Source organism: Colletotrichum truncatum (assembly GCF_014235925.2).
Source record: "Colletotrichum truncatum strain CMES1059 chromosome Unknown Contig_0005, whole genome shotgun sequence".
NCBI lineage: Eukaryota > Fungi > Ascomycota > Sordariomycetes > Glomerellales > Glomerellaceae > Colletotrichum > Colletotrichum truncatum.
In genome coordinates, this window is record NW_027222402.1 from 3,992,489 (window position 1) to 4,019,777 (window position 27,289).

Sequence of the window (27,289 nt, forward strand, 5' to 3'; positions counted from 1 at the left end):
GCAGCAGTAGGGAGGCTACAGGAGGCAGCAGAAGGGAAAAGGGTAGAAAGACAAGTGGAAGTGGGTAATGTCAGGCTAGGACAGCAGCTAAGGGAGGAGAAAAACACCCGATTGCCCTCAGAATCAGATGGCATCTGCCAGAAAGACAGTCTAACAAACAGACCTGCGCCCCATTTGATTCGTAGTACTGAGTACATTCAAGCTGAAGTGCGACACTGGGAGTGGGTCGGACAGTAAGCCGGTAGGGGTTCGCATATGCGCTCTAGATTGAGTACTGGTTACCTTGATCTGCGCTCCAAATTGCAGCCAAGCACACCCCCTGATACATTCGTTATTGCCCATTCTACCGCCTTGAGATGATGTATTGATCTTGATCTCCCAGGACATGCATCGACTCCAATATCTCGAGCTACGTACCCGATACTTTGGCCACAACGTCCCGTCCCGTTGCATCCAACATACGTAGTAAAGACACACAGCCACACTCAGCTGCCTACTATCTGCATCCAAGAGGCGGCACATGCTACGTTGTTGACCAGCTTCCTTTTACTGAAAGGCTTACCTGTCCAGTGATCCTATTTCATCACTTACTACTCGACCTACGGCCCTAAGCAATCCCATCAGTAAAGCTCAGCCATGGTCTGACAGCATTATGCATGTGGGAATTGAGAATTACTCGCAAGTGACTTATAAGAGAGGGAAACAAATTCCTTCATGCCCAAAGACTAGTCAACCTGCCCTCGACTCGTGATCTGATCGTCCACATCCACGTTGCCCAAGCCCACCTATACTTAGTATCCAAACCATGTCTGCTCTCCTGCCAGTTAAACGCGCAGGTGCTGTGGCGGCGTCTCTGCTCCGCCTCCCTGCGGAAGGAGGGCGACCAAGGGCACTGGTAATGGCATCGCGACAGTACCATTCCAGTTCCCAGCCACAGGGAAAGGCAAAGACCAGTACCGTCCGACAGGCTCCCGCCCGCGGCGCCGCAACCGCAGCTGTCGCTCACCAGCCTCAGTTCGTCATGCCGGACCCCATCTCCATCCCGGTCTCGATCTCAGCAAAGAAGCCACAACTGAACCTGCCAGAGCAGGCCTACAAGCCCGAGTACTATGAGGCTATATCCGCCATCATGCAGCTACGCGACAAGTACATCGAGGATCGTGTCCTCTTTGTACCCGGACGCGAGATGGCCCGTCTCCTAAAGCAACTTGGTGCACGGGATGAAGACTTTGAAGCCCTGCAGAATGTCAGTGACAATCTTGTCGGCGACCCTACCCTCCCTTACCGGAAAACACGGAACGGTCGCTTCTGCCTCGACTTTGACGCCGGTACTCTCCGCCGGCTCGAGTTCCAGCCTTTCATTCTTTCAAAGGCCGAGGACTTTAGCCGCTACGACTCGGACAAGGTCCGCCACTTTGACGAGGTCGAAGACGAGCTCCAGCTCAACAGCGTCTTCCAGGCCCTCATGATCTTTAAGTCGGCCATCTACCATGGCGTGCAATCTTTCCGTCGCCCTAACATGGACTACGACACAAACAAGTGGATATGTACCCTCTTCTCTGTCCGCACCACCACCACCCCGGAGCGCCTTGGCGAACCCGCTCTCGAAGGTGTCCACACTGACGGCGTCGACCACACCATGACCACGTTTCTCGGCAGCCAGAACATGAAACCCGAGAGCGCCGTCACCTACGTCCACGATATGAGAGAGACGACAGGGATCCGCTACACCGACGCCTCACCCGACTACATCAACGGTCGCGTCCACCACCGCCACTTTCTCGACACAATGATGGTTGTTGACAGCGAGCGCAAGCACAGCCTGTCGCCTGTCTACGCCATTGAGCCCAACAAGCCAGCAACCCGCGACATGCTTGTTTTCTTCAGCCGCAAGCCGACTGTTGCCGGCCACGTCTCTGCAGATTTAGATTCAATGAGCCCTCACCTGGAGATGCCTATGGAAATACCCGTTTTTGTTCCTTTTCCACCTCATCTTCGTGGAGGAACCGAGGGTCGGGAGAATTAGTTTATTTTTTTAATGTGATACTTGGGGGCCCAACGTAGCCAAGATTCTTGGACAATTAGAGGCTGTTTACGTGCTTTTATCATCTATCCAACTTGAAGACCAAAATGTGAGATGCCTGCGGCAAGCGGGTGTCGGGGTTTGCACGACTTTCCACACAACGAATGATACATAGACAGACATATACACAAATGTTGCAACTTGGCATGCAGGAAACCCAATTCGTACTTTTGTGACCGTGTAACCATTCTCAAAGATCTCCTGGATCGACCAGTAAAAAGTGTCAGCGCGTCATCTCTTCCCATTTATACACCACTGCAACGGAATGATGACCACCGGGGTAAAGGAGCACGTGAGCTGACAAGGAACCAAAACCTTTTTCATCAATGCCGGGGAGCCTTGAGGAATACAATTTGGTAAGATACCCCAAAGTCTTTCCGCAAATAGGCACCAACAAATCGAGGATTCGAAAGCTTCAGGTGCACGAAGCTTGGGAGCCCAAATGTTCTATTTTTTTGAGGGGAGGTAACTCGAATACGTGATCTAGTCCAAGTATTCTGTCTCGTTCAGGAGAGGAGAGTATGCTTCTACACTTTGTAACCCCAAGTTAACGCCGAAATGCTAGTCTACAGTGATGCCCAACATGACTGCCAAAGTATCCTTCAGCTCTCGCGCCGACCTGTCCTCCTCCTCCTTCAAATCCTCTTCAAAACCACCACCGTAGCCAAAGTATTGCCTGGCGCTGCTGATGTAGAAAGCCAAGTCCAGCATGAACAGCGACCAGCTGGCCCGGAAAGACTTCCACACAGTTTCTTGCCTACCGAAATCCACTGAGCGTATAGCCGCGACGCCAATGAGCTTGACGCGGTTGACAGGCGATCCAAGGAAGCGGTTGCTGCCTTGTACCAGACCGAGATTGCGCTCCAAGAAGACAAGCTCAGGCGGCCACAGGCCGTCCGTTCCAAAATAGCCAGCAGCTTCGGCAATCATTCGCTCCTCGCGCTCCTCCGGCGTCTCGTCGCTGCGCGCTTTGTCGAGCTTCTTGGAGCTCATCGTGAACGCGTCAGCCCACGGCTCCGGATCTTCCATACCCCAGGCCTTTGACACCTTTGTCAGGCTCTCTGTGTCCTGTGTCAAGAGACCTTTCCAGAATTGGGCGTACTGCTGTCGCAGGTCTTCAGAGAGAGTAATGTAGAGGCCGTGGTCGAGCAGAACTATCTCAGGCTTGCCCGAGGGCAATCGCCGCACAAAGATGTTACCGGGATGGGGGTCGCAATGCACAAATCCGTAGCGGAACATCTGGGCCGAGAAGAGCTCAATGACAGTCTCCATGACGTCGCCCAGATTGAGACCTAAGCCGTTACCTCCCGGCGTATACGGCGCTGAGATGCCCTCTTTCTCCCACAGGTTCAGACCGTGGATCCATTCGGTCGTCAGAACGCGTTTTGAACTCAGATCATGGTGGACCTTGGGAATGTGGACGCGGTCACGTAGTTGTGCGTCTTCTTGGATGAAAGCCGCAAGACGCTCCGCATTAGCCTTTTCTTGCTCGAAATCCGTCTCTTGCATAACATGGTTCATGACGAAGCCACCGAGCGACCCCATGGGGATCGAGGTTGCTTCGGCCGTGTATTCGATCATGCGCCTATGCAGACCCGGATGCAAGTGTCAGCCCTCGAAACCGCGACAATCAGACGTGACTCAAAGTCGGGTTAAGCCAACATGAAGTTGTGGGCAAAGGGGGAAAACATACTTGAGCGTCGACAGGTCTGATGACACCTGGGCGGCAATTTGCCTCCGTTGCACCTTAATGGCGACCTCACGACCGTCTGACAAGCGAGCATAATGGACCTGGGCAATGGAGGCCGCTGCACGAGGGTCGCGCTCGACACCAGGACCGAAAAATTGGTCTACGGTTTGCCCAAAGTCCTCTCTGACGACTGCCTCGATGTCGGACCATGGAGCGGGCGTGGCATCGTCAAACATCTCAGAAAACAGGCGCTGGTACCGGTCGGGCAGCACGCTGCCCTGCATGGCTATAGCCTGGCCAGCTTTAAGATACAAGCCGCCATTGCGCTTCAGCATGTCGCAAACGCGCCGGGCATTACGATCGTGCAGTACCTCGACCGGGACGCCGGCGATGTAGGGATTGTTTCCAAAGTGCAGCTTGTAGTCGAGGCCGACGAGAGCCATGGTCCCGTAGGCCCTGACGCTACGCATACCTACGCTCCCCAGATAAAACCGGTCGGTAGCATATCCTGCTAGGCCCAGGCCTCCTAGTAGATACAGCAGCTTTCGGAATATGCGCCTTGGCTTCCGGGGAGTGGTAGTGGGTTTGGACGGGCCAGGCGTAGTGCCCAGCTCTACTACGCGGGGGCGGGTACCAATAGATCTGGCATGCTGGAGTACTGTAGCGATCGGTGGAGCTCCGACGGGTGATCGGGAACGGCTGAGTATTTGGAAGGGAGATGGTCGGTCGCAAGGGATGTGTGACAAACGAGAGAAAGTGCTGGAACGGAGAACAGCCTGGACAGTCACCGGCCCCAACCGGCAGAGAATTGGCTGGTACATGGTCGAGGCCCGGTTACCAGAGAGCTCCCAGAAAGTCGAAGGGGGGGAGGGAGGAAAGGAGGAAAAGGACGGATGGATGGAAAGTGAAGATGTCAGAGAAGGGTGGGCGGCCGACCTCGACTAGGGTGTCAGGGCGGTGATGCGGGCGTTGTACATTGTTTGTCGAGACAGTAAGCAAAAGTGGTTCCTTGGCGAATCCAACCTATTCAGACAGTAATTAAGTGACGCCAAGTTGGGGAAATGCATGCATGCATACCTTAGTATCGGTTGGTATATTGGGGGTGGCACAGCAGCGGCAGGAATCGGATAATTAACAAAATGTTCGTCTGGAAAAAGGACGAAAGGCAACTAAGTACCGTAGGATGAGATGAGACGGTACATGCTCTTATCTTACTACGCATGGCGCAGGTATCTACGTACTCAGAATCTTGCATGGCAGGGGTTCACAAATCCAGGGGTTCTGAACTTTGGAGGATGTTCATGTAACATGACAGGCTGAGAATAGGGCGTGTCTCAACCAAGAAATTGTATATATCCTGTGCATGTGTTTCCAAACTCCTAAAACTCTCATATAAATAGTCCGTAGGAACTAATGCTGGCTATGTGTCGCTAAAAGGCGGACACTAGGGTTGCTTAGCACTAGATAGGAGTAGGATTCCTAACGCTAGCCAGGGTTAGGGTTGGGATTATCTTTTCGGTCACGTCATAGATCACGGCATATCTCTCTGTTCTAGATGCAAAAGCAGGTCCTTATGCAAGCAAAATGTGGCTAGACTTCTGAACCCCTGTTGTATTACCATACTAAACTCCTAAATACTTGTCTAACCAGTGAGCGACCCCACTAGACAAGTTGGTAAGGCTGATTACAGCCCCATTCTGCTTGACATTTGACACCCCGCACCATTACGAACTTTAGCGCAAGAATTTGGTGACGGGATCTACACTCGACAGCGAGTGATATGGGATCGCTCAGATGGCGGTGGTGTTGTTGGTGGTGGTAGAAATCCTTCCAATGTCACTGCATGTTAAGCCACAATCTGCACAACCAATTGCCGCCATCGGAAGCACCCTCCCGGAAACCTAAATGATCCATTGCGTTTTGAAAGTATAGATGCCAGTTCTACTGTCTGTATTGTATGATGCTTAATGCTTGTAGGCTAATCTGCGTCCTCGCTTAATGCTCTCTATCTACTGGTGTTCTTCCCATGCGGTCTTACCCATGCCCTTGCTAAATTTACAAGAGACAATTTTGTCATGATTAGTTATCATAGTCAGTACTCCATACTCCTTGTTCTCTAGAACTGAAGCCATCTCACAAACACATATCCAGGAGCCGCAGGAGTTGCTCCTTGGGCATCCGCCCGGCGCAGTGCATTAACAAAATGCTGCCCAGGGCTGTATTCGACCGGTCTCTCTGCCGCCAGTCGCCGTCATTTGCTACCAGGGCCGAATTCAGTGCCCACAGATTCGGTACCTACACACCGTTAGTTTTGGTTAGCTTGACATTTCATTCCAGCCAGATTCCTGTGGTCTTGGCGAGCTCTTGGGGTGCCAGGCAGCAGGACAAGCTTACCAGATCCTGGACCATCCTCCTGATTCTAAGGCAGATCTTGTCTCTGTCCCCTCCCTCCAACAGCGGCTGTATGTCGGTCGCTAATGCCGTGCGCACAGCCACCCCTTCTGATGTCAACATTGTCTCGGCGATCTTGAGCATCTCCTCGTAGAATCCTCTCCTCTCCCATACGCTCCATTCGCTTGCTCTGTGGAAAATTTCCGATACCACCCGTGGCAGTCTCCGATTGCGGCTGAGCCGTTGTTCATTGGCCAACGGGGACGATTCCCCAAGCTGCTCGCCGTAGTATGCCATCACCAATTCATCGAAGCTCGTGAACCCCACCGCCTTAGCTTGCTCCATGACACTTCCTAAGCGCTCATCCAGTGGTGCCTCCCTGTTCGGCATTGGCGGAGAGCTCCTGTCTATCGTAGGATACTGGTTTTCTGTCGTTTTGTTTGCCGCAGATGCGATGCTTGAAGGTGTTTCCGGCAGACCGTGCTGGCTTCGCCTGTTTGTCATAGGCCCCGATTGAGGGCGAGTGTCGCTGTAAAAGAGGTTGTATGGTTTTGAGTTATCTGTAATCGGGTCGAAGTCAAAAAACATGTCTTCCTCGTTCGGTGGTGAAAAAGCGATGTTGTTCGAGGGAGCTGGTGTCATAAGGCTAGGGGCAGCAGTCGTGGCAACACCATCCAAAGATTCGGTGGGCGTTACGATATGAGCTGCTGGGAGTAAATTAGCACAACTGCTATAAGGTAACATTTGCTGCCATTGACAATGTAAAACAAGACGAATCAAACGAGAACTAAGGGGGTTTGCGTGCCTGTGCGTCCATCATCTTGGGGCTGTGCATCTGGCACTTGCGTCTTCTCTCGCATCGTCTTCAACTTGTCTAGCATCTGGGTCTGTAGGCACAAACATTTAAGCATAAAGTCCTGCGAGATGTCTCCCGACCACTCCGCGCCGTCAATGTCGGTCGCCGTGGCCGTCAGGGGCTGCGGAGGCATCAAGCCGCCCCTGAAGAAACTTCCATCGCTGCAATCCATGGGCGTGAGATGAGGATCTTGGTTAAGATGCAGCATGTCGTAAGGCGCTGGTGCAGCCTTATCTGTCGTTGGACACAAGTGTGATTGGTGGCCCTCAACCGTGGATATCATGTTTGTGGAAGTAAAGGCCACGCCAGGTGTTGTGACACTGCTGCTGTTGGCCAAGGGATTGGGTATTGGGTTCGGATTCGGGTTCTGGTTGCGTTGGGTCTCATGATACTCGAGTCTGTCCTGTAGCATCTTGATTCTTTCCTTCATGCGGTGACCTGTGTCTCATGTTAATAGATCTACACATATGCAGCATAATGCCAAGATAGCCCGCGGGACAGGTCCTACTAACGATATACCCGCTGTGCAACCCTGTTCTGCAGTTTCTTCTTCTCTTTGGGATCTTCTATCCCCGTCCAGTCGTCTTCGGGGGACAGTTGGCTTACTCCTGGCAGAGAGTATGGTCTAGGATGCATGGTCGAAGACGCGTCTGTGCTCATGTTGCACTCGTCTGTTTGGACCATGGTATCCATCGTTGCCATCTTGTACGTTGAGGAGGGGGGTTTATGAAGATCGGATACAAAAGAAACCACCTTTAGAAAGGAAAAAGGGAGCTACAAAGGAACTGAGGCAGTCTATTTTATGGTTGACCTTTCTGATGAACCGATATCAGTCCACAGCCTGAAGCTGCCGGCGTGGAGGTGAGTAGTATATATATAGAGGTAGTCTAGGTTGACAAACCGCCTGCTCTTGAAGCGAAACGCCTTGCATTGCCATCGACCGGGCGGTAGGAAGCTCTCTCTCCGGTCGATTGAGAGACGAAGCATGTAAGCGGCACACACTGTTCCTGGATAGTTGTCGGTTGAAAATCAGCCTTCTTTTTTTCCCTTTTGGCGCACTTGGAGCACGTAGCTGGGGGCGGGAAGGATTTCATGTTTGCATAACAGACCAGGCTGCAGAAATATGAACACCACACCCTGACGACGTCTACCGCCATGATTGGAGGATTCCTGTATGTCTAAACCTACGCCATGTTATTTATGTTCATTCCTAGTTCTTCTTCTGCCGTTTGTGGCGGTCATTGCCTTCCATCTTAGGGCTCCTGACCCAAACAAGGTTTCAGTGCTAGAAACAGGGCCACTGAAGAAAAGCGTTGATCACACCATCCGGGCCCTGGATAACTGCAGTCAGCCAATTGATTCACAAGATGGAGGGGGCGAGTCTTGTCAGCCGTAGCAATTGAAAGTAGATATCCAATGAGACAGAAAAAGAGATATTGATGCTGCCTACATGGGATGAACTTGACTAGCCCGAATCAGACATGTAGGTTCCAGGCGAACATACATGGCCAGACTTGGTTACGAGGTGGTCGCGAAGGCGTTCAGACCATGACATGGTGAAATGGCCAAGCAATGGCTGATTAATCGGCATGAGTAGCAGGGGGTCCTCTAAGAGATGCTTCTATTTGTTCTTCCCTGCGGAGGTTGAACTCTAGCTTTTCCTAACCAAGACCTAATTCTTAGATGGCTGTGCATTGGCATTGGTTACCAAACATAACCATGCATCTCAGCCAACACAAGGCACAGTAACGGTGTGCATCCCGTCGGCCGCTGTTGGGCTACAGATATATTGAATGATGAGAATCAACCACTCATAGGGAGCTACCCCTGCTTCTTATCAACCAAACAAACGATTTTCAAGGTACTTCGGTTGGCTTTTTAGTCTGACTGCAGGAGAGGCACCGGCAACTCTCTTGCGGTACATGTCGTAACCCCACATTATTACCATGCAGTCTTGTCTTTTCCTCATCGAGTCATGTACTTATCATCAGCCAAGTTATGAGAGGGGAAAGTAACTACAAAGCTGGGCAAATGTATCTGGAGCCCAAGCGCCGTTCCTGAGGCAGGATAAGTCTCCTGCTGGGCACTGGGTACTGCGACCCTTGCTGGATGTGAACAAAAGGAACGTACTATGCATAGCCCGATACATAGAATAGCTGCAACTGGCAGTTAAGATCTCCCAATTCAACCCACATATGGTCATTGGCTGGTTCGCATAGGGCTGGGTAAGGTAGGTTCTAGCGAAGTGTCACCCGCCTGCAGCAATCCATCGCATACATCCAAAGGCCAAAAGCCCACGGGAGGCACATCAAGCCCAGTCCATTTGACAATTAGTAGCCACTTCGATACTCGCTATTGGCTAACATACGCGGCCCCTGTCTGGCCGATGGCACACGCTACTACTGAGACATACTTCTTCCCAAGACTAACATTTCCTTCGGTGACAAGGATGATTTGCATCGGTGACAAGGATATAGTTCTTCCTTCCAGGGATGAAAATGTCTTTTCCTCCCTAAGCCACGACTGATTCTGCGAGTCACGTTTTTGGCCCCAGGTCTGCTGGTGGCGAGCAAGGACTTTTTCTTACTGTTGCATCAGGCACATACATATCACATCCCATTCGATACCTGCATGTCATATTTTAGCGTAATGCTTCCAGGCAGATGCATTGGCTACTAGAGCCGTTGGTTCTGGAGTCTCCGTTCCAAAGTCGTTTGAAGACTACCTGAAGATTTGCAAAACTAAATTACGTAGTGCTTGGCGGGGATTTTACTGTCTAATCCGTCCCAGGTCTAATTATGTAAAGCAGCAACAGAGTCTTTAACTCCGCACCATCAGCCTTACGGGCAGTGATTGCTACTGTCATCCAGTCACCTCCAAATAATTGACCCCCACGATCTTGAGCGAATAAATCCCCCCTGGCCCTACAGGACATTCTCTATCCCTTCATTGATCCTTCGCCGGGAGTTCTTGTAGCACACCTCCTTCACGTACAACCAAAGCAAGCAAGCCCTGAGACTTGGCGCCATCAGCCATACCCAGAATGTCTCCATCAGCCGTACCAAGCATGCCGCAAGAGCAAGCCTCGGCGGCAAAGTCGGCCGTTCCCGCAGCCGACGGCGGGATGGCGTGCCAACTTGACAAAATGTGTATTGGCCCGAATCCACTGACCGGTAGGTAAGACCCTGTTACACACGGTGTCTCCCGTGTCTCCCGTGGGCAACGGCGCGTGGTCATTCCGTGGCTGACATGGTGTGTCTCTGCCCTAAGGGATCCCCGAATTTGTCTCATACCATGAGCACAGAAAACACATCCTCTTGCACATGGCGGCCGTTTTCAGGAACTGGGCTCGTGTCGGCTTCACTGAGGGCATCTCAGGCCACATCAGCGTGCGCGACCCAGAGCACGAGGACTGTATCTGGATGAACCCGATCGGCAAACACTTCGGCCTCATGAACGCCAGTGACATGGTCTGCTTGGAAATCAGTACCGGCCGTATCGTTGGGGGTAATCGGGTAAGCTATACCCGACTCTTACCATGTCTCTAGATTGTTTGACTCACACGTTTCGGCGCGGGATTAAGAATCGTCCCGTTAATTCCCCCGGGTTTTTCATCCACTCGGAGATACACAAGGCACGACCTGATGTACACTCCATCTGTCACGCCCACACCATGGCGGGTCGCGCCTGGACGGTGTTTGGTAAGCCACTGGACATGATCACGCAGGACGTCTGCGACTTTTATGGGGTGATTGCCACCATGAATGAGTACAGCGGCATTGTCACTGCCGAGGAGGAGGGCAGGGAGATTGCTCGCTGGCTCGGCCCGAAGGGTAAGGCTGCCCTGCTTCTCAACCACGGTCTCCTTACAGTGGGCTCTACCGTCGATGAAGCTTCTTTCTTGTTCGGCCTGCTTGATCGTAGCTGCGACATTCAGCTGCGGGTGGAGGCGGCCAAGTCTGGCAACCCGGAGCTGAAGAAGCATATTATTCCTGACGAGCTCGCTCGTCTCAATTTTTCCATGGCGGGAGAAGAGAACTGGCTGTATGTAGAAGCTCAACCGGATATCGAGTATGAGATTGCGCTGGCTGGGGATGTCATTAAGGAGGGTCTTGATGACATGACCGTTGATTCCTTGTAGGCTATCGAATTGTAGGCCAAGCAGGATGCTTTCTTCTGTCATAACTAGTTTCATGATGAATTACACGTTGAATCAGCAGACATATCGCTTAATGTGATGAACCCATTATCTGTTTCTTCTAAGAATCTGAATTATCGGAAGTGATAAGCGTGCAGTTACAGCACATTCATGTATGTGAGTGTGTGGCTCGACATTGTAAGTCCTGCCCAACGTGACCGTCGAAGCCTTGTAAATAGGTAGGTAAAACCAAAATGTGGCTGGAAAACAATTCCCACCGCAAAGTTTTAATCTAATTTCAATATATTGAGTTTTTAAAGGATGTCCAAAGCCGGCACAAAATTTCATTCACTATGAGGCATGGTGTGATAAAAGCCACAAATCATCGTGACTAAGACAGCATTGTAATCTCTATTATGAGCATTTTCATCTAGTGATTCCGAGCCTCTAAAAGCAGTTTGTTGCACCCGTCTTTGTATCTCAAACATAGATCACAGGCTCGGAAACGTTAAGGCTATCCAAAACCTCCAACCCTTCATTGATCTGCTTTGTGACTTGTGTGATCTAAAAAAAAAAAAGGTCATTACAAGGGCAAAACGAAATAAAAAGGGACTTTGCTTACATTTGAAAATTGGAATACGTTGAAATGATGCGCATCCGCTTCAATTACGGCCTTGAGAAACTCGGGGTGGTTACCCTCCCAGCCCAGAAGAGGCTCATCACGGTCCAGGTCAACTTGCACTGGATCAGTCGTGCTGCCCTTCACCGGTACGCGTTGCACGCACTTTATGAGGACACCTGGCGGCGGAGATATGGGCTGGCGCAACGGCATCTGGACTCCGTCGAATGTCCGCGTCTCCAAGGTCTGCCACCGGTCGTTAATGGGCTTGTAGAGGACCTCGTCATTTTGCAGACGAAATTTTTCGCCGTCTACGGACACGCACACATCCCTGCCGTCGCATACGGGCTTGTCCCAGGGCAGCAACTTCCATGTGTCAAGCAGACCGTTGCAGTTGTCAAAGCACTTTTGCACGAGCTCCGGAATGTCGCCAAGGTCAGGATTCGATGTCTCCACTGCCAACTCCGACCAAGGGGTGTGATGCGGAGAGTCCACCAGTAAGAGACCCGCGATGGAGAGTTTCGATCGAGGACGCCTGGCGAGTATTTGAGCGATAGTGAGTGAGAGAAGGCCCCCGAGAGACCAGCCTGCGATGCAAGGTAAGTGGATGCTTAACTAAATCTCTTGCCTGTAGGTTCACTCACCTCCCAACATTATGGGACCGCTAAGGCCAGCCATAAGCATCAGGCCGATGTAATGGCGTGCCATTTGCTCCATGCCCCCCGGCCAAGTGTCTCCTGTATGGTAATGAGGGTTATGAATAGCCCAAACATCACGATGCAAGCTTTCGAGGAGAAAGTATGTGAAGGTGGTGCCGCCTCCGTCGTGGATGAGAACCAGCGGTAGCCGGCGCTGTCGCTGGTTCACTGGCGCAAATTGCACTTGGAGAGGGTTTCTTTCATGCATTTTGCAACAGTATTCGGGTTGATGGGAATATGCGAGGAGCTGTTGGAGAACACAACGTTAATCATTCATAGGTATCCATGGGAGCGGATGCGGCACTGGCCAGGGGCTTGGGACCAGCTTACTGTCTGTATCACCTCATCTCGATGCATCGAGTGTTGCATGTCTTGGCTTCGTGACACTAATCCCCACCTCTGGCACCGTGTGTCATTTGTACAACTATAAAATAAGCAGGTTGTTAGATAGAGCTGACATACCAAGCAAGGATGTGTTCATGCGATCGACACAAGGTTTTTCTTTGGGGTGCAACACACATGCGGAGATGATCAAGGCTTAGCTTGAAAGAATGCAGGATGCTAATGAGTAAGATTGAACATAGCTTATTTTGTGGATTAGGTAGAGGGCGTTTTGCGGTTCGTGGTTACAGAGAATTTAGGCTTCAATATATCGGTTGCCAGTTTCCCGGACGCCCACTGGCATGAATACTCTAAAGCGGCAAAGCTAAATTTTGGGTTGGAACTCCGTATTGAGAGACCGATTACATCCAAGGTACCGTTATTGCTACCCTTGAGCTTCTCCTTTGTGCGCGTAGACCTCCTTCTATCTCCAGGCTGTGGCACTTGCAAAACAATACGCACAGTGATCTCAAATTATTCGTCTAGAGAGAACACACAAAGTATAGTCAACTCCAGTAACTCACGAAATGCTCTTCTTCACAAAGTTTTCTTCCCCATTTCAAGCAGCTGCAAGAACATTTAGTTGTTAATTTTTGTATAAAGTTGAACCTAAGAACACTGATGAAAGGAGATATTGAAAGCCAGATAAACTACATGTGTGTGTCTTGACATCCAGCTTAGAACCATGACGGGTGGTAGCACTGGGGGCTAAGATACGACGTAATGACGAGCTTCCCCTTCTTGTAAGCGCATGAGATGTAAGTCTGTACCCCGCTTGAGTTACTCGTGCCATCTTTCGTCGCTATGGTATCGAGAATCTCAAGATACTGTTGCACATAGGCACCCCGACCCTGGCTTTCGAGGTACTGGGCTAATCCGTTCGCAGCAACCTCGTCAGTAGGAGCGTAGTGTCTTACGGGGATGTAGACCTTGACATCAGGGAGTGTGGCCTTGAATCCTACGTCGAAATAGAAGAGCACACCTGCCGTCTCGTGAGAATTGGAGGGGAGCTCCTTGTCCGTGGGGTAGTCGTCAGGCAGCCCGAGAGTCAGATTCCAAAGCTGGTGTAGCTCTTTCTCAACCTCATTGAGGCCCTTGAGCTGACCGCCAACGGACATGACGCGGCGAACAAGGTCAAAAGTGGTAACACGAGAACGAGAGTATATCTTTAAGCGTGACTCGGCGGGACTGATGCAGTCTATGCCCAACATGAAGGGGCTGATGGTTCGACCGTGCGTATCATTGCGGAGGAAGCTATACAATACGTTGATGGCGGGGAGATCGGGAGAGCCGGCAGAGGCGATGGCTCTCGAAATCTGATCACTGACTTTGTTTCCGGGTGCATCCACAGGAATGAAATAAGCTTTGACGCCCACGGGGCCATTGGCGATTTCGAAGGCCATGAAGAGGGTGGACTGGCTAACGACATCAGTCTTAGACGCCGGGGTTCCGGGACCCAGGAGGGCATGTTTGAAGTGGTTGAACCATTCTAGATCGAGACCTTGAAGGCCGCTACTGTATAGCTGGGTGAGGAAGTCACAGGTAGCGGTTTGGTTAAGAGGATCTGGAGATGCGCCAGCATAGTGCCCAATGGGTTCAATGCTGTAACGCACCTCAGGAGCGTCGTTGCCAAAGCCCCATTTCCAAGAGTACTCAACAGGAGTGTAGTCGTCTGTCATGAAGCTCTTCCATTTGGCCCTAGGGCTGCTTGGTTTGGAACCAAGACGGGGCGTCACCAAATGATAGAAGAAGTGAAGGGCTTCGAACTGGTCAGTGATAGAATAACCAGCAGCAGAGAGCATGGTCTCGAGGTGGCTTCCCATGGTCTGCCACCACCAGTCGCGGTCTGGGGATCGTGGAGGATACCATTTGGCCAGAGAAGCCAGGGCTGAGTTGAAGGAGAGCTCCAACGGGATCTGGGGCGAAGGCACAATGTGCTTGTTGTTTGGGTTTGCAATCAAAGCCATTGTTGAGAAGGGATGAAATTGTCACGAATGTGTAAAATGGCAGTAATTCCGGTTGATGGCAGATGTCGAAGGGGAGAATCAAGGGGATTTACGGAATCTCTTCCTGGTGTGTGACCAACCATATCAATTGACCTTGGACTGATCTAGTCGGGCAATCTAGCAATCCCCATAAGCAACGAGGCCGCATGCGTGAGAATTCTGGTCTCATTAGTAGCATGGATACAAACATCCGTTACTCATTTGCTGCCCGAAATCACTTCTCACTCCGTACTTTGCATTAGCTTCGAGATAACCTTCCGTATTAGAAAACGGTCTAATCGGCTTCTGACTATGATTCTATGAACATAATCCCGTAGACAGTAATAGTGCTGACAGTCAAAAAACTTTTTCTAAAAGAGGGCAATATTATTAAGATGTAGCCTGAAGTGAATTGTATCACTTTATCATCCAGCATGGGTGAATTTAGTGTGAGTGATATGAGAATGCAGCCTGACTGTCCAAATATCATCCTAGTGGTGTGAAACCAACATCAGGAACCTATTTTGAGAGGACGAAATTAACGCGCTGCGGGGACTCACAACCTGGGTTGCCAGCAGGGAGACTTGCTTATGTGCCATAACAAACGGTGATTAGCATATCCAATATCATTTAATAGCGAATATATAACCGAAGATTAGCTACATCGCGTGGACTGAGAGAGGCGACGCCGTAGTCTACACTTCTATTCATAGAATTGTCCACTCAATTGTACCGCTGAGTGTCAAGGCGACCTGTTGCTAATGCGAACCGTGTTTCTCGTATGATGTTTACAAATAATTTTGAACTGTACGTTAAGGTGGTTCATTATAGTCTAGGATCTCAAAGCGAAGAGGGGTTTAGACGTCAAGCAGAAGGGAAGAGATCGAGTGGCCTATTTCATAAGTTATGCCCGGCGAAAGCTTGAACAGAGTTTACGGATTTGGCGGCATGAATCTGAGGCACTGATGTGAGAAATTAGCTCACATCGCTTGCACCGATGGCCCGGGGCTATGACTCAGTGAATCAGGAAAGGCAAAGAAGAAGTAATTCATATATATATATATGAATAAATAAAAACAAAATAATTACCAATGTATCTTCTCTTTAAGTTTCATAAGCGGCATGCGCTCTGGTGTTACGACCCGACAGTTAACAGACCACTGACGACGACCCCGCAGGGGCTCAGCGGTTATAGGGACGGCCGTCAGCCGTTACGTCGTAACAACCCCCACGGAACGGAAGAACTAGGATACAGGTCACGTGACGATAAGCAGGACCGACGGACGATAAGCGGTCCTGGGACAGGACCGACGGTGCCAAGGGCGGTCCATGGCGATGGACCGACGTCCTGGGTGTCGGTCCCCCAGGATCAGGAAGTGTTCAGCATGGAACCAGACTTGTATATAGTTGGGACTCGAGTCCTCTCGAGTCCTACCTTTCCTAGTTCTTCAGCAATCAACTTCGTGACTACCCTCACCGGTACTTTCAGCTATCCTAAGTGACGAACTACTCTACGACTCTTGTTGAGGCCTTGACTGATCACCAAGCCCTTTGAAGATCTACGATCTATTCGACCAGGACCACGGAACGACTGTTACTACTCTCAATCCCTGACTTACTGCTAACACAAACCCACTGTCAGTTAGCTGGCCGTAACACTCGTCTAGGGATTTATTAAGAAACTAGCAGGCGCTTCGTAATTAGCACCGCGCGTAGGGGATAGTTATAGTTAGGGAAGTTATTATCCCTTATAAGATTCGTAAATCTTCGCCCTTATAGCGTAAAGAGGTTAGAAGACCGTCGATTCGGTAGGTCTCTTCTTCTAGTAATTAAAAACGCGTAATAGAACGCTCTTACTAGCGATAATTAGCTACGATTAACCTTATCCCGCCTAAGGTAAGCATAGCAGTCCCTAGGTTACTCGAATAATCGGATTACTAGTAGATTCGAGGAAAAAAAGCTTTCTTCTACTAGTTTCCATAGATCCTAGTTACTCTCGCTTCTTCTCTCGTTAGCACGAAATCCCTACTTTTACCTAGGCTTAGGTATCTAGTTCAAGAAGTCGTCTCTTCTAGTATTAACCTTGCTAATCTACGGTTTATCCATAGCAAAGTAGTAATTATAAAGTTAACTAAATTAATAGCAACTATAAGGTTTACTACTAATTAGTATAGGTTTTACAGGGGGTAAAACGGAATTCCGTTCGTTAATAACACTGGGGAACGGCGGGCAAGCCGCCTGTTGAAGTAAGCCTCCCGTTAGGAAGACGAGCTAGTAATCGGGTTAATGTTTCACCGGTCCAGGATTAGTAATCCTACCAAGACGACTCCATGTTCATGCATAATTACGGGTGATCACGGCGCTTAACTATCAGATCCTTTCCCCTCACCTTAGACAATTCTGGGTTTTCTTGATATTGCGCTTCAAGTTATGGCTCAACAAGCTCTTATCAACTTGCCAGCTGAACTGATAACCGAAATCTTTTATCATCTATTATCACCAGACCCTAAGCACTTGCGGGACTATCAGAACTTCCGGGAAACATGCAAAACTATAGCTGAGGCAACGTCTTCAGCTTTCAAAGCACGCTTCTTCCGCATTCGCTACGTAATGCTAGAGAAGGAAAGCCTATTGAATCTTGTGAACATTTCACGCCACCATATTCTGAGTCAAGCGGTTGAAGTTGTCGAGCTCTGCGTTGATCATCTCATCCAACCCAAAGACTACATGAGCCACGAAGAACTAGAGATTTGTGGACTCAAAGACGAGTATGATTTCTTCCGAGTTCGGAATGGCGAAGTTGTCTTACTGGGCGACGATAGTTGGGAGCAAATAATCCAAACCTATAAGGATGGATGGCAGGAGCAAACGGAATTCTTCTCCCAAAGGCAACATATGAGTTATTTAGCGATAGCTCTCACTAACCTCAAAAACTGCAAAGCTATTGGGATATCGGATCATACCCGACCATGGGGCGCCTTTAAGCTTGGGCGACGTATTGGCGTACTTCCAAATAGGTTTATTTCTGATTTCTTACCTAATAGCATGGTTCATGCCTTAGTAGTAATCAGAACACTGTTTTTCGCACTTATTAAGAGCCGCCTTCCCATAGAGGAGATATATATCGAGTTTGGAGATATGATGGAAGGTTGTACGTCTGTTATTCCACGGATGCTATCGCTCCCAAGCAGTCTCGCAAAAGCCGTAAAATCCGAAATCACGACCATCACAAAGCTCAGTCTTGTTATCAATCCTAAGGATAGCGATAATCATTTCAGCCAAGAAATTAGAAAATTCTTTGCAGAGAATGACCCAGTACAGGAAGAAAAATATGATTGGCAATCAGACTTTCACAGCTTCTCTAGCCTTTTTCCAGCGCTCACCGATATTACTTTATTCTTCAACTATTGCGAAGAGAAGCAACAATTTCCAGGACTTTCAGAAAGCCTCTATATTCCTCTTCTTCAAAGGTTATGCCTTGAGTATCTAGACTGCACGAGAGACGAACTCCTGACGCTCTTACGGCGACATCAAAATACACTTCGAAGACTTACTCTCGAAAATGTTAAAATTACTACCCAAGGTCTAGACGCTTGGTCTTTTCTCATACAAACTCTTCAGAACGAATTTAGATTAGATGAGTTGGAAATAAGAGGGTGTGGTATTGACGATTGCGATTTTAATATAGATTTTGATCTCCCTGATCGACTTTCTGCACATACCAGCGAGGAAATGAATTTACTATAAAAGGAAATACTTCAGGTTGAAGAAGAAGAAAGACTTAAAGGGATCCAAGCATAGATAGCGATCTTCTTAGTATTGAATTTTGATATGCCTCATGTTTTCCAACGCAGACTATTTCCTCCCACGCAAACTGCCCCGTTTAGGCCGCTTCGTTGGACTCGCCCCATCACTGCTGTCTTCAATAGTCTCTACCTCTCCGGATCGCTTTATATTAATAGGCGCGACGTCGCGGAGGCCGTTAACAGAAAACGGATCATCATTATCGACAATGGCGTCCGAGGCTTGTGAACCTAAGCATATTAGCTTTCAGAATAATAAAGTAGAATCGTCAAGCTTACCATTATTAAACAGAGGCCCAGGCACTTTCGCGTCGGCAGACATCTGTGCGAGAGGATCGAACTTGAATTTTCCCTTCGTACGTTCAGTCATATCTCCTTTTGACGGCGTAGAAAACGGATCGCGCGAGGCTGCGGTCTGCCTAGGCTCCCCAGCAGCCCAGTCAACTTTGATAATCTCGATGAGTGGGACAAACTCAAGGGGGTTATAAGGATAATCAGAGGTAAAGACGGTATTCTTGTTGCAGAAACCATGGAAATAGCCAGTAATATAGGCTTTTTTTCCATGCTTGCGAAATGGTGTTGTCTCGACGCGGTAATCCTCGCACTTCTTCTTCATATGTGCTTTGCATTTGGGAAGCATCGCGTAAACGTAGTTAGCATACCATCCAGTTTTGGGGGTATAAGCAGCCTCTGTAGAAGTAAATCTAGACCACACCCTGAAGACGGCTGACGAGTTCCTGGTTATTTCATCGAGACCAACGGAGGGATCATCGGCAAGGGGGAACTTTTGGGTATCGACAAACCCGTTGAAAGTTACGAACGGAGGAGTTATCGGGAAACGAGGAGATAAGTCGGCGCAGGTACGGTCAGAAATACTAAGAGGGAGCTTTAGGATAAGTATTCTAATGCCACGGATGAAGAAACTTACGGCGTGAGGGCATCGTCCTGGATCCATGCCAGACGTTTATATTCCACCTCGTCTTCGCCAGATAGACCACAGGGGACGTAACTGAAGTGGGGATCGCAGATAATAGTAAACCATTGGTCTTCCCAATCCTCGGTAGTTAACGAACCTCCCAAGTGGAAGCGAGAGAGATCTAGCGATAAGGCCCCGGCGTGTAAGTTGTCAAGTATATTAGGGAAGACATTAGTCAACCACTCTGGCGTATGAATCGGTATCTGGATTTGACCAGACCAGTTCTGGTACCGAAATATCTGGGAGTCCCTGCTTAGAGATTCAACGGCAACCATTTTACCTGTAGCAAGCATCGTGAGGGGGAGGCTCCATGGCGAAGGCAGGTTCAGCTCGGGCTTCGGCCAATAGGCAGCCAAGTCTGGCTTTCCAGTACCCATAGCGGCAGGAGGAGGCAAGGCGAAATGGTAAACAATCTGCAAGGAACCAGTATAAAACGTAGAAGGAGCTTTCGAGACGTAAGGAAGAGCAAGAGAAAGGCGAATCCAAACATTCGGGTTATACTCTTATAAAGGAATAAACCTTGTACATGAGGGGGCGGAGGAAGAATCCATCGGAAGGGAGATTTTTCAGCTTTGCTCCCTTATCAAGTTATTAATACAGGAGAACCAGGTCTCGTGGTCGCCTGAAGTTGTCTAGTTTATGCTGGCAAGACGTAGACTGCGTCTTTTTTCTACAAAGTGGGAACAACAGGGGGCTTATTACCCTTCTATTGGTAGATCACAAAGTATTGTTTCTTATTCGGATGGAACAGGAATGATTCCAGCTTTATTATAGTAATGCAGCAGCAAGACATCCGTCTTTGCAATACGAAGTTACTTGCATCTCGCCTTGGGCTAATACTATATGAGAAAAGATGTTCTTATTGAGGCAGTAATAACATTTGCAGCTAGGGCAGAAGGTGATTTCAGCGGATGGAGCGAACACGCATTACTATTGCTAAGCTTTAATATTCCCATAGTCAAAGGAATATAATAGCTTTTTTGATCTCCAAAGACCTTAGAAATCCTTGAATCGACTCTAAGTTTTATCATGCCGCATCTTACAACACCAGTTTCCTCATTCAATGACACTCCTATTTCAATTCAGCCTGAATTGAGGCCGAGACAAATAGCCGGCAGGGAAGAGCAGACTTCTCCTTCAAACCACAGTCGCATGCTAGCACCGGGACCACCGCCTTCAGTCAATATTATGGTAAGGTCCCTTCAAACTCAATAAAATCACTATCAGGGCCCCTTTTGACACAGAGTTACTAGAGATCCCTCGACGAAGGATTAAAGGTTCCTTCGAATCGGAACCGAAATCTGCTGCCGACACCACCATCCTCGTTCGACAATATCCGAAGCCCGAATAGAATCGAATCTCCATTATCACCTAGATCAGTGTTAGTACAGACACCCTATAGCGAGGGGTTAAATACATCGCCTAGTAAAATTTCCCTTACGCCTAGGAAAAGCCGTGGAGGAAATAGGCAAGCCCATGCTAGTAGCAACCTTTGGGAGCAAAGTAATCGACCAACCCTACTTCCGTGGAACCCTAAGCCTATATCAAGTCTAAACACGCCCACTACCCTAGACATATCACAGCATAAGAGAGCTCAAGATAGCCAGCATATTCTTTCTGAAGCGCCAAGAACTCAAATACCGTCAGTTGCTATTCGCCAGTCTAATCCTATCCAGCAAAGGCATTTACCAATTCGTCCATCACTACCCAAGCTAAGCCAAAAAGCTAGCTATATTAAGCTACTAGACACACCCGAAGCATACCAAGCAAGGAAGAAGGAGATCGAACAGACAGTACAAGAAGCAGATCGCCGCTATATCCAGAAGAAGCTAGACTCTATGGATCGCACGTGGTGCCGACCAGTTTCCCGAAAAACGATTCTGGAAAAGACCAAGACGTTCCACGAAAGCATGCATGATGACTTTACACTCGAAATCGAATATTGTAGAGTATGTTACCAGCAAAAGCCTCCCAACTCACTAGTCAATTATACATGGGCCGAACTTGAGCCATTATACCTAAGGGTGGAGGACCAAATCCCTGTGTTAGACAGAGAACATTTCCTTTGTATGGAATGCTTTCCTAAGGAGCCAGAGGCAAACTTCGCTATTTGCACCCAGTGCAAGACCTCCTTACAGCATCAAAAACTGCCATACGCCTGCCAGGTGAATAATCTGTCTTTAGGCTGCATCCATCGGTATCCTCATGTTTTGAAAGATCTTTCACCACTTGAGGAGCGCCTTATTGGAATTTATACACCCTGTGGTTGGATTACGAAGCTTACTATCGACGTCGAGAAGTCAACAAGTGGCCGCTACCGAAAACACAAGAGAGGCCATATTACTGTGTTCCCTAACGACGTTCAAGGCGTAGCAGCCAACATTCTACCTCATCCACTCGTGGAAGAGCGAGACAGGTTGCATGTATGCTTTGTAGGTCCTCGGACACCAGTACCATCCGATCTTGGCTTTATGTTATCAGTGAACCCCCAGAAGCTCAAGCGTGCGCTCGTTTGGCTTCGGGCGAACAACCCACTATACCGGGATATTAGTATTAGTGAGGATCATCTTAGGACCTGGGGGGAATGGTCTCCCGGAACTGAGGTACCCCAGGGACTTGTGGAGAGAATGGTGGCGTATGAGAAGCGTGCCGAAGACGAAATCCGTACAGGACACTATGTCCCTCCTGCCGAGCGAGGTCGCCCTGATGAACCTTTGCGTAATGCTCACGATGTTATTGCAAGTCTAGAAGATAGGGAAACCAATGCTGCGCACCTCGAAGCTGAAAGCAACGCTAGGCTAGGGGGAATCCATGCGGGTGATTGCGACCCATTTGATATGGACCCTCGTCGGATAGATGAAGAGCTGTCCGAGTTAACCTCAACTGGACTAATGGCTACTGAGGTATCTGGAGAGCATAGCCCACAAGAACGACTCAGGATTCTTCGAGAAGCAACAGTGAGAGGGCCCCAGCGTGGGAGAGGCCGAAAGCCAAAGGACGCAAACGGAGACAGCACCCTCCGATATAAGAATACAGAACCCTATCTAGTCAGTCGCAGAGGAGAGGAATTTGCTGATTCGAACGATCCCGATTTCTTCCCTAAGGCTTTCCCTTGTTTATTTCCATGGGGTCGAGGCGGCCCTAGGATATTACGTGAAGAAGAAAACGAAGATGATCAGGATGAACCGCAAGGTCCAGACATCCAAAGCAGTCATAAGCCGAACGGATTTTACCTTCGAACCTGGGCACGATTCTGCTTACAGAGGCATGGTTAGTAAAACTTCTGCTTTATAAATAGAAATAAGTAACTAAAGTAATAGTATAATAGGTGCTTACTTTGCTACACACCCAAGCTTCCCTTTTTTAGTATTCAATATGCTTCTTCGATCAGAGAACCGACGGATTAGTTACTTGCGAATGAAGAGGTCTTCATTTGCCAAAGTCGAGCAAATCGTTACAAGACTTACTCCCGAGGAGATTGAAAGAGCAGAAGAAGAGTACCGCGAGACCCGGACGACTACTAACAGCAATATAGCATACTTAATCCGGGAGTTAAGCGCGTTTGGACATAGGCAGCATATGTCAAATGAGGAGCGTCTCTATTCTCGAAGGAAGATAAAGTCACTATGCCTCAAGTATGGAATGCCGTGTATATGGTATACAATCAACCCAAACGATCTAACAAACGAGATAAATATGAAACTAGCCGCCTTTCGGGTAGCACATGGCAAGGCGGCAGAGGAGCTGATGGAAAAGTTCCGGAAGCAGGTTGGACGCGTACAGCATGTTATCCGAGACGCAGTTAGTTCAGCAAAATTTTTTCATCGAGAGTTGGAGCTTTTCTTTCAACATTGTGTTTCTGTTAGCGAGGAATCAATGTTTGGCAAAGTCTCTTGCTATTTCGGCTGCGTCGAGACAAACGAGCGTGGGGCTCTTCACTTACACGGGCTCTTATGGTTAGACGCCAATCTCGGGCTACCTGATCTTTTTCATGATCTTGCCAAGCCGGATAACGCGGACTACGCAGTACAAGTGTGCCAATATATTGATTCAGTATTTAGTGAGGTAAGCATGTTTCTCTATTTTCTAAGTTTATCGTGCTAAGTAAATGATATAGTGCTGCGACGAAGGCAAGGCACGACGATACCGCCGGTGGGAAAGCGTCTTTACCAATATCAAACATCTTACGGAGGATATCAGCAGACTCGATGAAGCCCTTGATGCCGAAGCGAATTGGGTCGCCTACAGGTGCCAAATGCATAGCTGCGGTGCGACATGTACAAAGTATAGTTTCAAAGACAAAGGGAAGGCTGGGTCTCGGCATCCCTGTCGGTTTAAAGCACCATGGACACTGCGCCAGCGAACCGAGTTTACTACCGATGGCCTTCTGCATATCCGAAGAGATCACGAAAGAATCAACAGATACAGCCCAGGTTTAGCAGTAGCTATGCGTCATAATACGGATACTACATTCCTCCCGACTAACTCGGCTGGACTCTCCATGGTATACTATGCTACGAATTACTCAACAAAATTAGATACGCCGCTTTGGAAGAGAGCAGCGCTAGTCAAGGCTGTATTTGATGGGATGGCTGATCAGGGAGACGACTACGGACCGAATTGTGGAGACAGCGCGGCAAAGACAGCACAACGGAATAATAAGACACGGCAGTTTCTTGCTCGTACAGCAAATCAGATCTTTACAAGTCGAGAACTTTCGGCTGTAGAGGTTTGTAGTAATCTCCTCGGGTACAAGAATAGCTATTGCAGCGAAGCGAGTTGGATTAACGTCTATCTCAGTTCGCTTTACTGGGCTATTTTCCGGCGCTGGGAGGCCCTACGCAGAGCAGCAGGGCCGGAAGTGCAGCAGCGGGTAACCCCTGAAACGATTGGATTCGGCGCCGGTGGCATGACTTTGCCATACCTTGAGGCATATGCGCATCGCGGTCGCCTGTTAGAACAGCTTTGCTTTTACGAATACCTATGTATGGTTCGCGTACGGAGGGTCGGACGAAGGACCAGGATAAACCAGTCACGGTTTATACCGTTCGATTCTTTAATGACAGACCGGGAATCGTGGATACAAGAATTGCTCCCAAGGACACATCAAGCAATTCCAGTTGTTACCGGACATCTAAATCATGACGTACAAGGCACAGAAGAAGGGTATTACAAGAGGTAGGTATATATATATATATACCTCAGGCTATACAGTCGCTAACAGACAATAGGTCAGCAGTCCTGTTACTCGGCTTATTTGTGCCGTGGGAAACCTTTATGCAATCCACTAGTCCCGATCCAGGTGACATCTGGGAGAGATTATACACCGACATGCCAGGTCGGGTTAAGGCTGTGGTAAATAACATCCAACTTCTTCACAAGAGCGCAGAAGACGCAAAGAAAGACGCTAAGCTTTGGGCTAGCCGGAGCGAGGGCGATGAAGGATACGAATTTGATGTGCCTGAGGAGGGCTTAGACCTTTCAGAAGAATGGCACCCAGATAGGATAGACCTGCGGCACACCTTTCACGATGTAGTCTTCAGCCTACAGGACGGACCAGGAGTTACGAATGGTTCTCCAGGCATAAAAGAGTTGCTACAAACGCTGGATAACGCCGGGTTTTCTAGCATAGATGACGACTCCAGAATACAAAGCACCAACAGTCAACCACATATGCAAACAACACTACCAAAGCAACATTTAAAAATCACCAAAGCGGCGCAGGAAAGACTCCATAAAGAGCGAATGCTAGCCATCGAAGGGGATGAATCCGCCGAAAGACCCCTACATACCGGTGCCGAAACAGGCTTTGGCGACAACGATGCTAATATAGATTTCCCAGCCCAGCCAGCGATAGTTGGACTGAAACCTGCTTCAAACTGGATCGCAATTACGGCCGCTAATACGTTCACCCAGGCAGGGAAGATTATCGGTGCGGAGAGAACATTAAATCGCATGCAGGGAATAGCGCTTAGTCTCATCTGCGAGGCGCTCGACGAACGAACAAACGGCGCTGATCGGCAACACCTGCAATACGTTGGCGGGGGAGGCGGCACTGGAAAGTCGTGGCTTATCGATACCGTAAAAGAGGTTTTCGCAGCCAAAGGGGCGTCCAGCCGGCTTGTTATTACGGCAACGTCGGGAACGGCCGCAGCAGGTATCGGCGGTAATACAATTCATTCTGCTGTAGGGCTGGCATTTCGGGACGCCGATGGCGCTACCGTAGAACCAATGTTATCGAACAATCTAGAGAAAGCCAAAGAACGATGGCGCAGGCGGGATGCTCTGATAATCGACGAGGCCAGCATGCTCGGACTCCAAACATTATATAATATCGATCAAAAGCTCAGAATGTTAAGGGGCTTCCCAGAGAAGCCTTTTGGTGGCATTTCTGTCGTCGTGTTCACTGGAGACTTCTTACAGTTCCCGCCAGTTTTGCAGAAGAGCCTCCTTAGTACTACCGAACGAATTAGTATAGTGCTAGGAAATATAAGACCGGGAAGCAAAGCTATAGAGAGACGCTGGAAAGAGGCTAAAGCTAAAGAACTCTGGCAGGGGTTTACTAATGTTGTAGTACTCGACGAGCAAAAACGGGCTGAAGGGGACGCCTACCTGCTTGGTTTTCTTGAACGCCTGCGAGAGGGCAAGCAGACAAGAGAGGACGCCGCGAAGCTCGAAGCGCAATATAATAGCGAATCGAAATTCGATTTCACCAGCGGCAGGCGAGCTGTTATACCTCTAAACCGACACCGGTGGGATCTGACGTTGCATGCAGCCCTAGCATATAGCGTCGATACTGGTCGTAAGATATCGATATATCTTTCGAAGCACAAGTGGGAATCGCGGATACCTACAGCAGAGGAGAGAAAAGCAGCCATGCTATTAGGCGACGAGGGCAAGCTGAGCGCAGCTGGTATGTTCCCTTATGTCGAGGGTATGCCGGTGGTAATCAACGAGAACAAGTATATGGGTCTCAAGGTTGTCAACGGCGCAGAGTTTACAGCCGTAGGAATTCTTCATCCGCCCGGAGTAGAAGAGATCATCAAAAACGACAGGCTGTCCATATTTCTCGGACCGCCTAGTGGTATTATTCTCCAGTCCGAAGAAACGAACGGGTTAGCTTTCCCCCATCTGCCACCTAATACTGTAATGTTGCCAGCAGCCAATATTCGAGTACCAGAAAAGCACATCAAAATACTCCGGCCAGATCTGCAGAAAGCCAATGTAAAACTGGCGCTAGTCCGGACAGGGCTCCCATGCACACCAGGCTTCGCATTAACCGACTTTAAGGCACAGGGGCGGACACTCGAAAAGACACTGTTAGGGCTTTATGGGAGAACAGTGGGTAAGAATACGGGGGAGCTTGAAAGATGCGATGCAGTAAGCATGTATGTTCAGCTATCCCGCGTGCGGCGCTTTGAAGATATCGCTCTCATACAGCCGTTAAACGTAAAGCAGTTCCTAGAGGCGCGCATGCCGGAGGAGCTAGTCGAAGGAACCAAAAGACTAAGGATCCTCGCGGAAGCAACAGTCCGGGCGTTCGAGGCTAGGGAGAGAGATGAAGCATAGGAGGGCGGAATAGTAAATAGGGAGGTAAAACCATTAAGATGAAAGGACAGATTAGTAGTCTTGCCTTGGCGGTTCAGGCATGTCATAAATCGGGTTAACA

At 49.1% G+C, this 27,289-nt stretch overlaps 9 protein-coding genes across 9 annotated transcripts; 4 read left to right on the forward strand and 5 right to left on the reverse strand.

Moving 5' to 3' along the window:
* Positions 1-898: 898 nt before the first annotated feature.
* CTRU02_209153 (uncharacterized protein) lies at positions 899-2,026 on the forward strand (the record flags this gene model as incomplete). The annotated part of the gene is made up of 1 exon (XM_036732772.2): positions 899-2,026. One exon carries the CDS (start codon positions 899-901, stop codon positions 2,024-2,026), a length of 1,128 nt encoding a protein of 375 aa, XP_036575515.2.
* A 618-nt stretch (positions 2,027-2,644) lies between these two features.
* On the reverse strand, positions 2,645-4,243 carry CTRU02_209154 (protein kinase-like protein; the record flags this gene model as incomplete). The annotated part of the gene is made up of 2 exons (XM_036732771.2): positions 2,645-3,668; positions 3,777-4,243. The coding sequence occupies 2 exons, from the start codon at positions 4,241-4,243 to the stop codon at positions 2,645-2,647; spliced, it is 1,491 nt and encodes a 496-aa protein (XP_036575514.2).
* A 1,663-nt stretch (positions 4,244-5,906) lies between these two features.
* On the reverse strand, positions 5,907-7,722 carry CTRU02_209155 (uncharacterized protein; the record flags this gene model as incomplete). Its single annotated transcript, XM_070205215.1, has 4 exons — positions 5,907-6,068; positions 6,168-6,871; positions 7,066-7,458; positions 7,533-7,722. The coding sequence occupies 4 exons, from the start codon at positions 7,720-7,722 to the stop codon at positions 5,907-5,909; spliced, it is 1,449 nt and encodes a 482-aa protein (XP_070061290.1).
* Positions 7,723-10,063: 2,341 nt separating this feature from the next.
* Positions 10,064-11,161, forward strand: CTRU02_209156 (arad-like aldolase epimerase; the record flags this gene model as incomplete). Its single annotated transcript, XM_036732769.1, has 3 exons — positions 10,064-10,193; positions 10,291-10,535; positions 10,604-11,161. 3 exons carry the CDS (start codon positions 10,064-10,066, stop codon positions 11,159-11,161), a joined length of 933 nt encoding a protein of 310 aa, XP_036575512.1.
* Positions 11,162-11,638: 477 nt separating this feature from the next.
* CTRU02_209157 (Polyketide synthase PksR) lies at positions 11,639-12,683 on the reverse strand (the record flags this gene model as incomplete). Its single annotated transcript, XM_036732768.1, has 3 exons — positions 11,639-11,722; positions 11,781-12,232; positions 12,422-12,683. The coding sequence occupies 3 exons, from the start codon at positions 12,681-12,683 to the stop codon at positions 11,639-11,641; spliced, it is 798 nt and encodes a 265-aa protein (XP_036575511.1).
* Positions 12,684-13,533: 850 nt separating this feature from the next.
* Positions 13,534-14,823, reverse strand: CTRU02_209158 (dimethylallyl tryptophan synthase; the record flags this gene model as incomplete). Its single annotated transcript, XM_036732767.1, has 1 exon — positions 13,534-14,823. The coding sequence occupies one exon, from the start codon at positions 14,821-14,823 to the stop codon at positions 13,534-13,536; it is 1,290 nt and encodes a 429-aa protein (XP_036575510.1).
* Positions 14,824-17,271: 2,448 nt separating this feature from the next.
* CTRU02_209159 (uncharacterized protein) lies at positions 17,272-18,588 on the forward strand (the record flags this gene model as incomplete). The annotated part of the gene is made up of 1 exon (XM_036732766.1): positions 17,272-18,588. The coding sequence occupies one exon, from the start codon at positions 17,272-17,274 to the stop codon at positions 18,586-18,588; it is 1,317 nt and encodes a 438-aa protein (XP_036575509.1).
* Positions 18,589-18,696: 108 nt separating this feature from the next.
* CTRU02_209160 (uncharacterized protein) lies at positions 18,697-19,997 on the reverse strand (the record flags this gene model as incomplete). Its single annotated transcript, XM_036732765.1, has 3 exons — positions 18,697-18,875; positions 18,924-19,519; positions 19,573-19,997. The coding sequence occupies 3 exons, from the start codon at positions 19,995-19,997 to the stop codon at positions 18,697-18,699; spliced, it is 1,200 nt and encodes a 399-aa protein (XP_036575508.1).
* A 4,900-nt stretch (positions 19,998-24,897) lies between these two features.
* CTRU02_209161 (DNA repair and recombination protein) lies at positions 24,898-27,189 on the forward strand (the record flags this gene model as incomplete). The annotated part of the gene is made up of 1 exon (XM_036732764.1): positions 24,898-27,189. The coding sequence occupies one exon, from the start codon at positions 24,898-24,900 to the stop codon at positions 27,187-27,189; it is 2,292 nt and encodes a 763-aa protein (XP_036575507.1).
* Between the last annotated feature and the right edge of the window lie 100 nt (positions 27,190-27,289).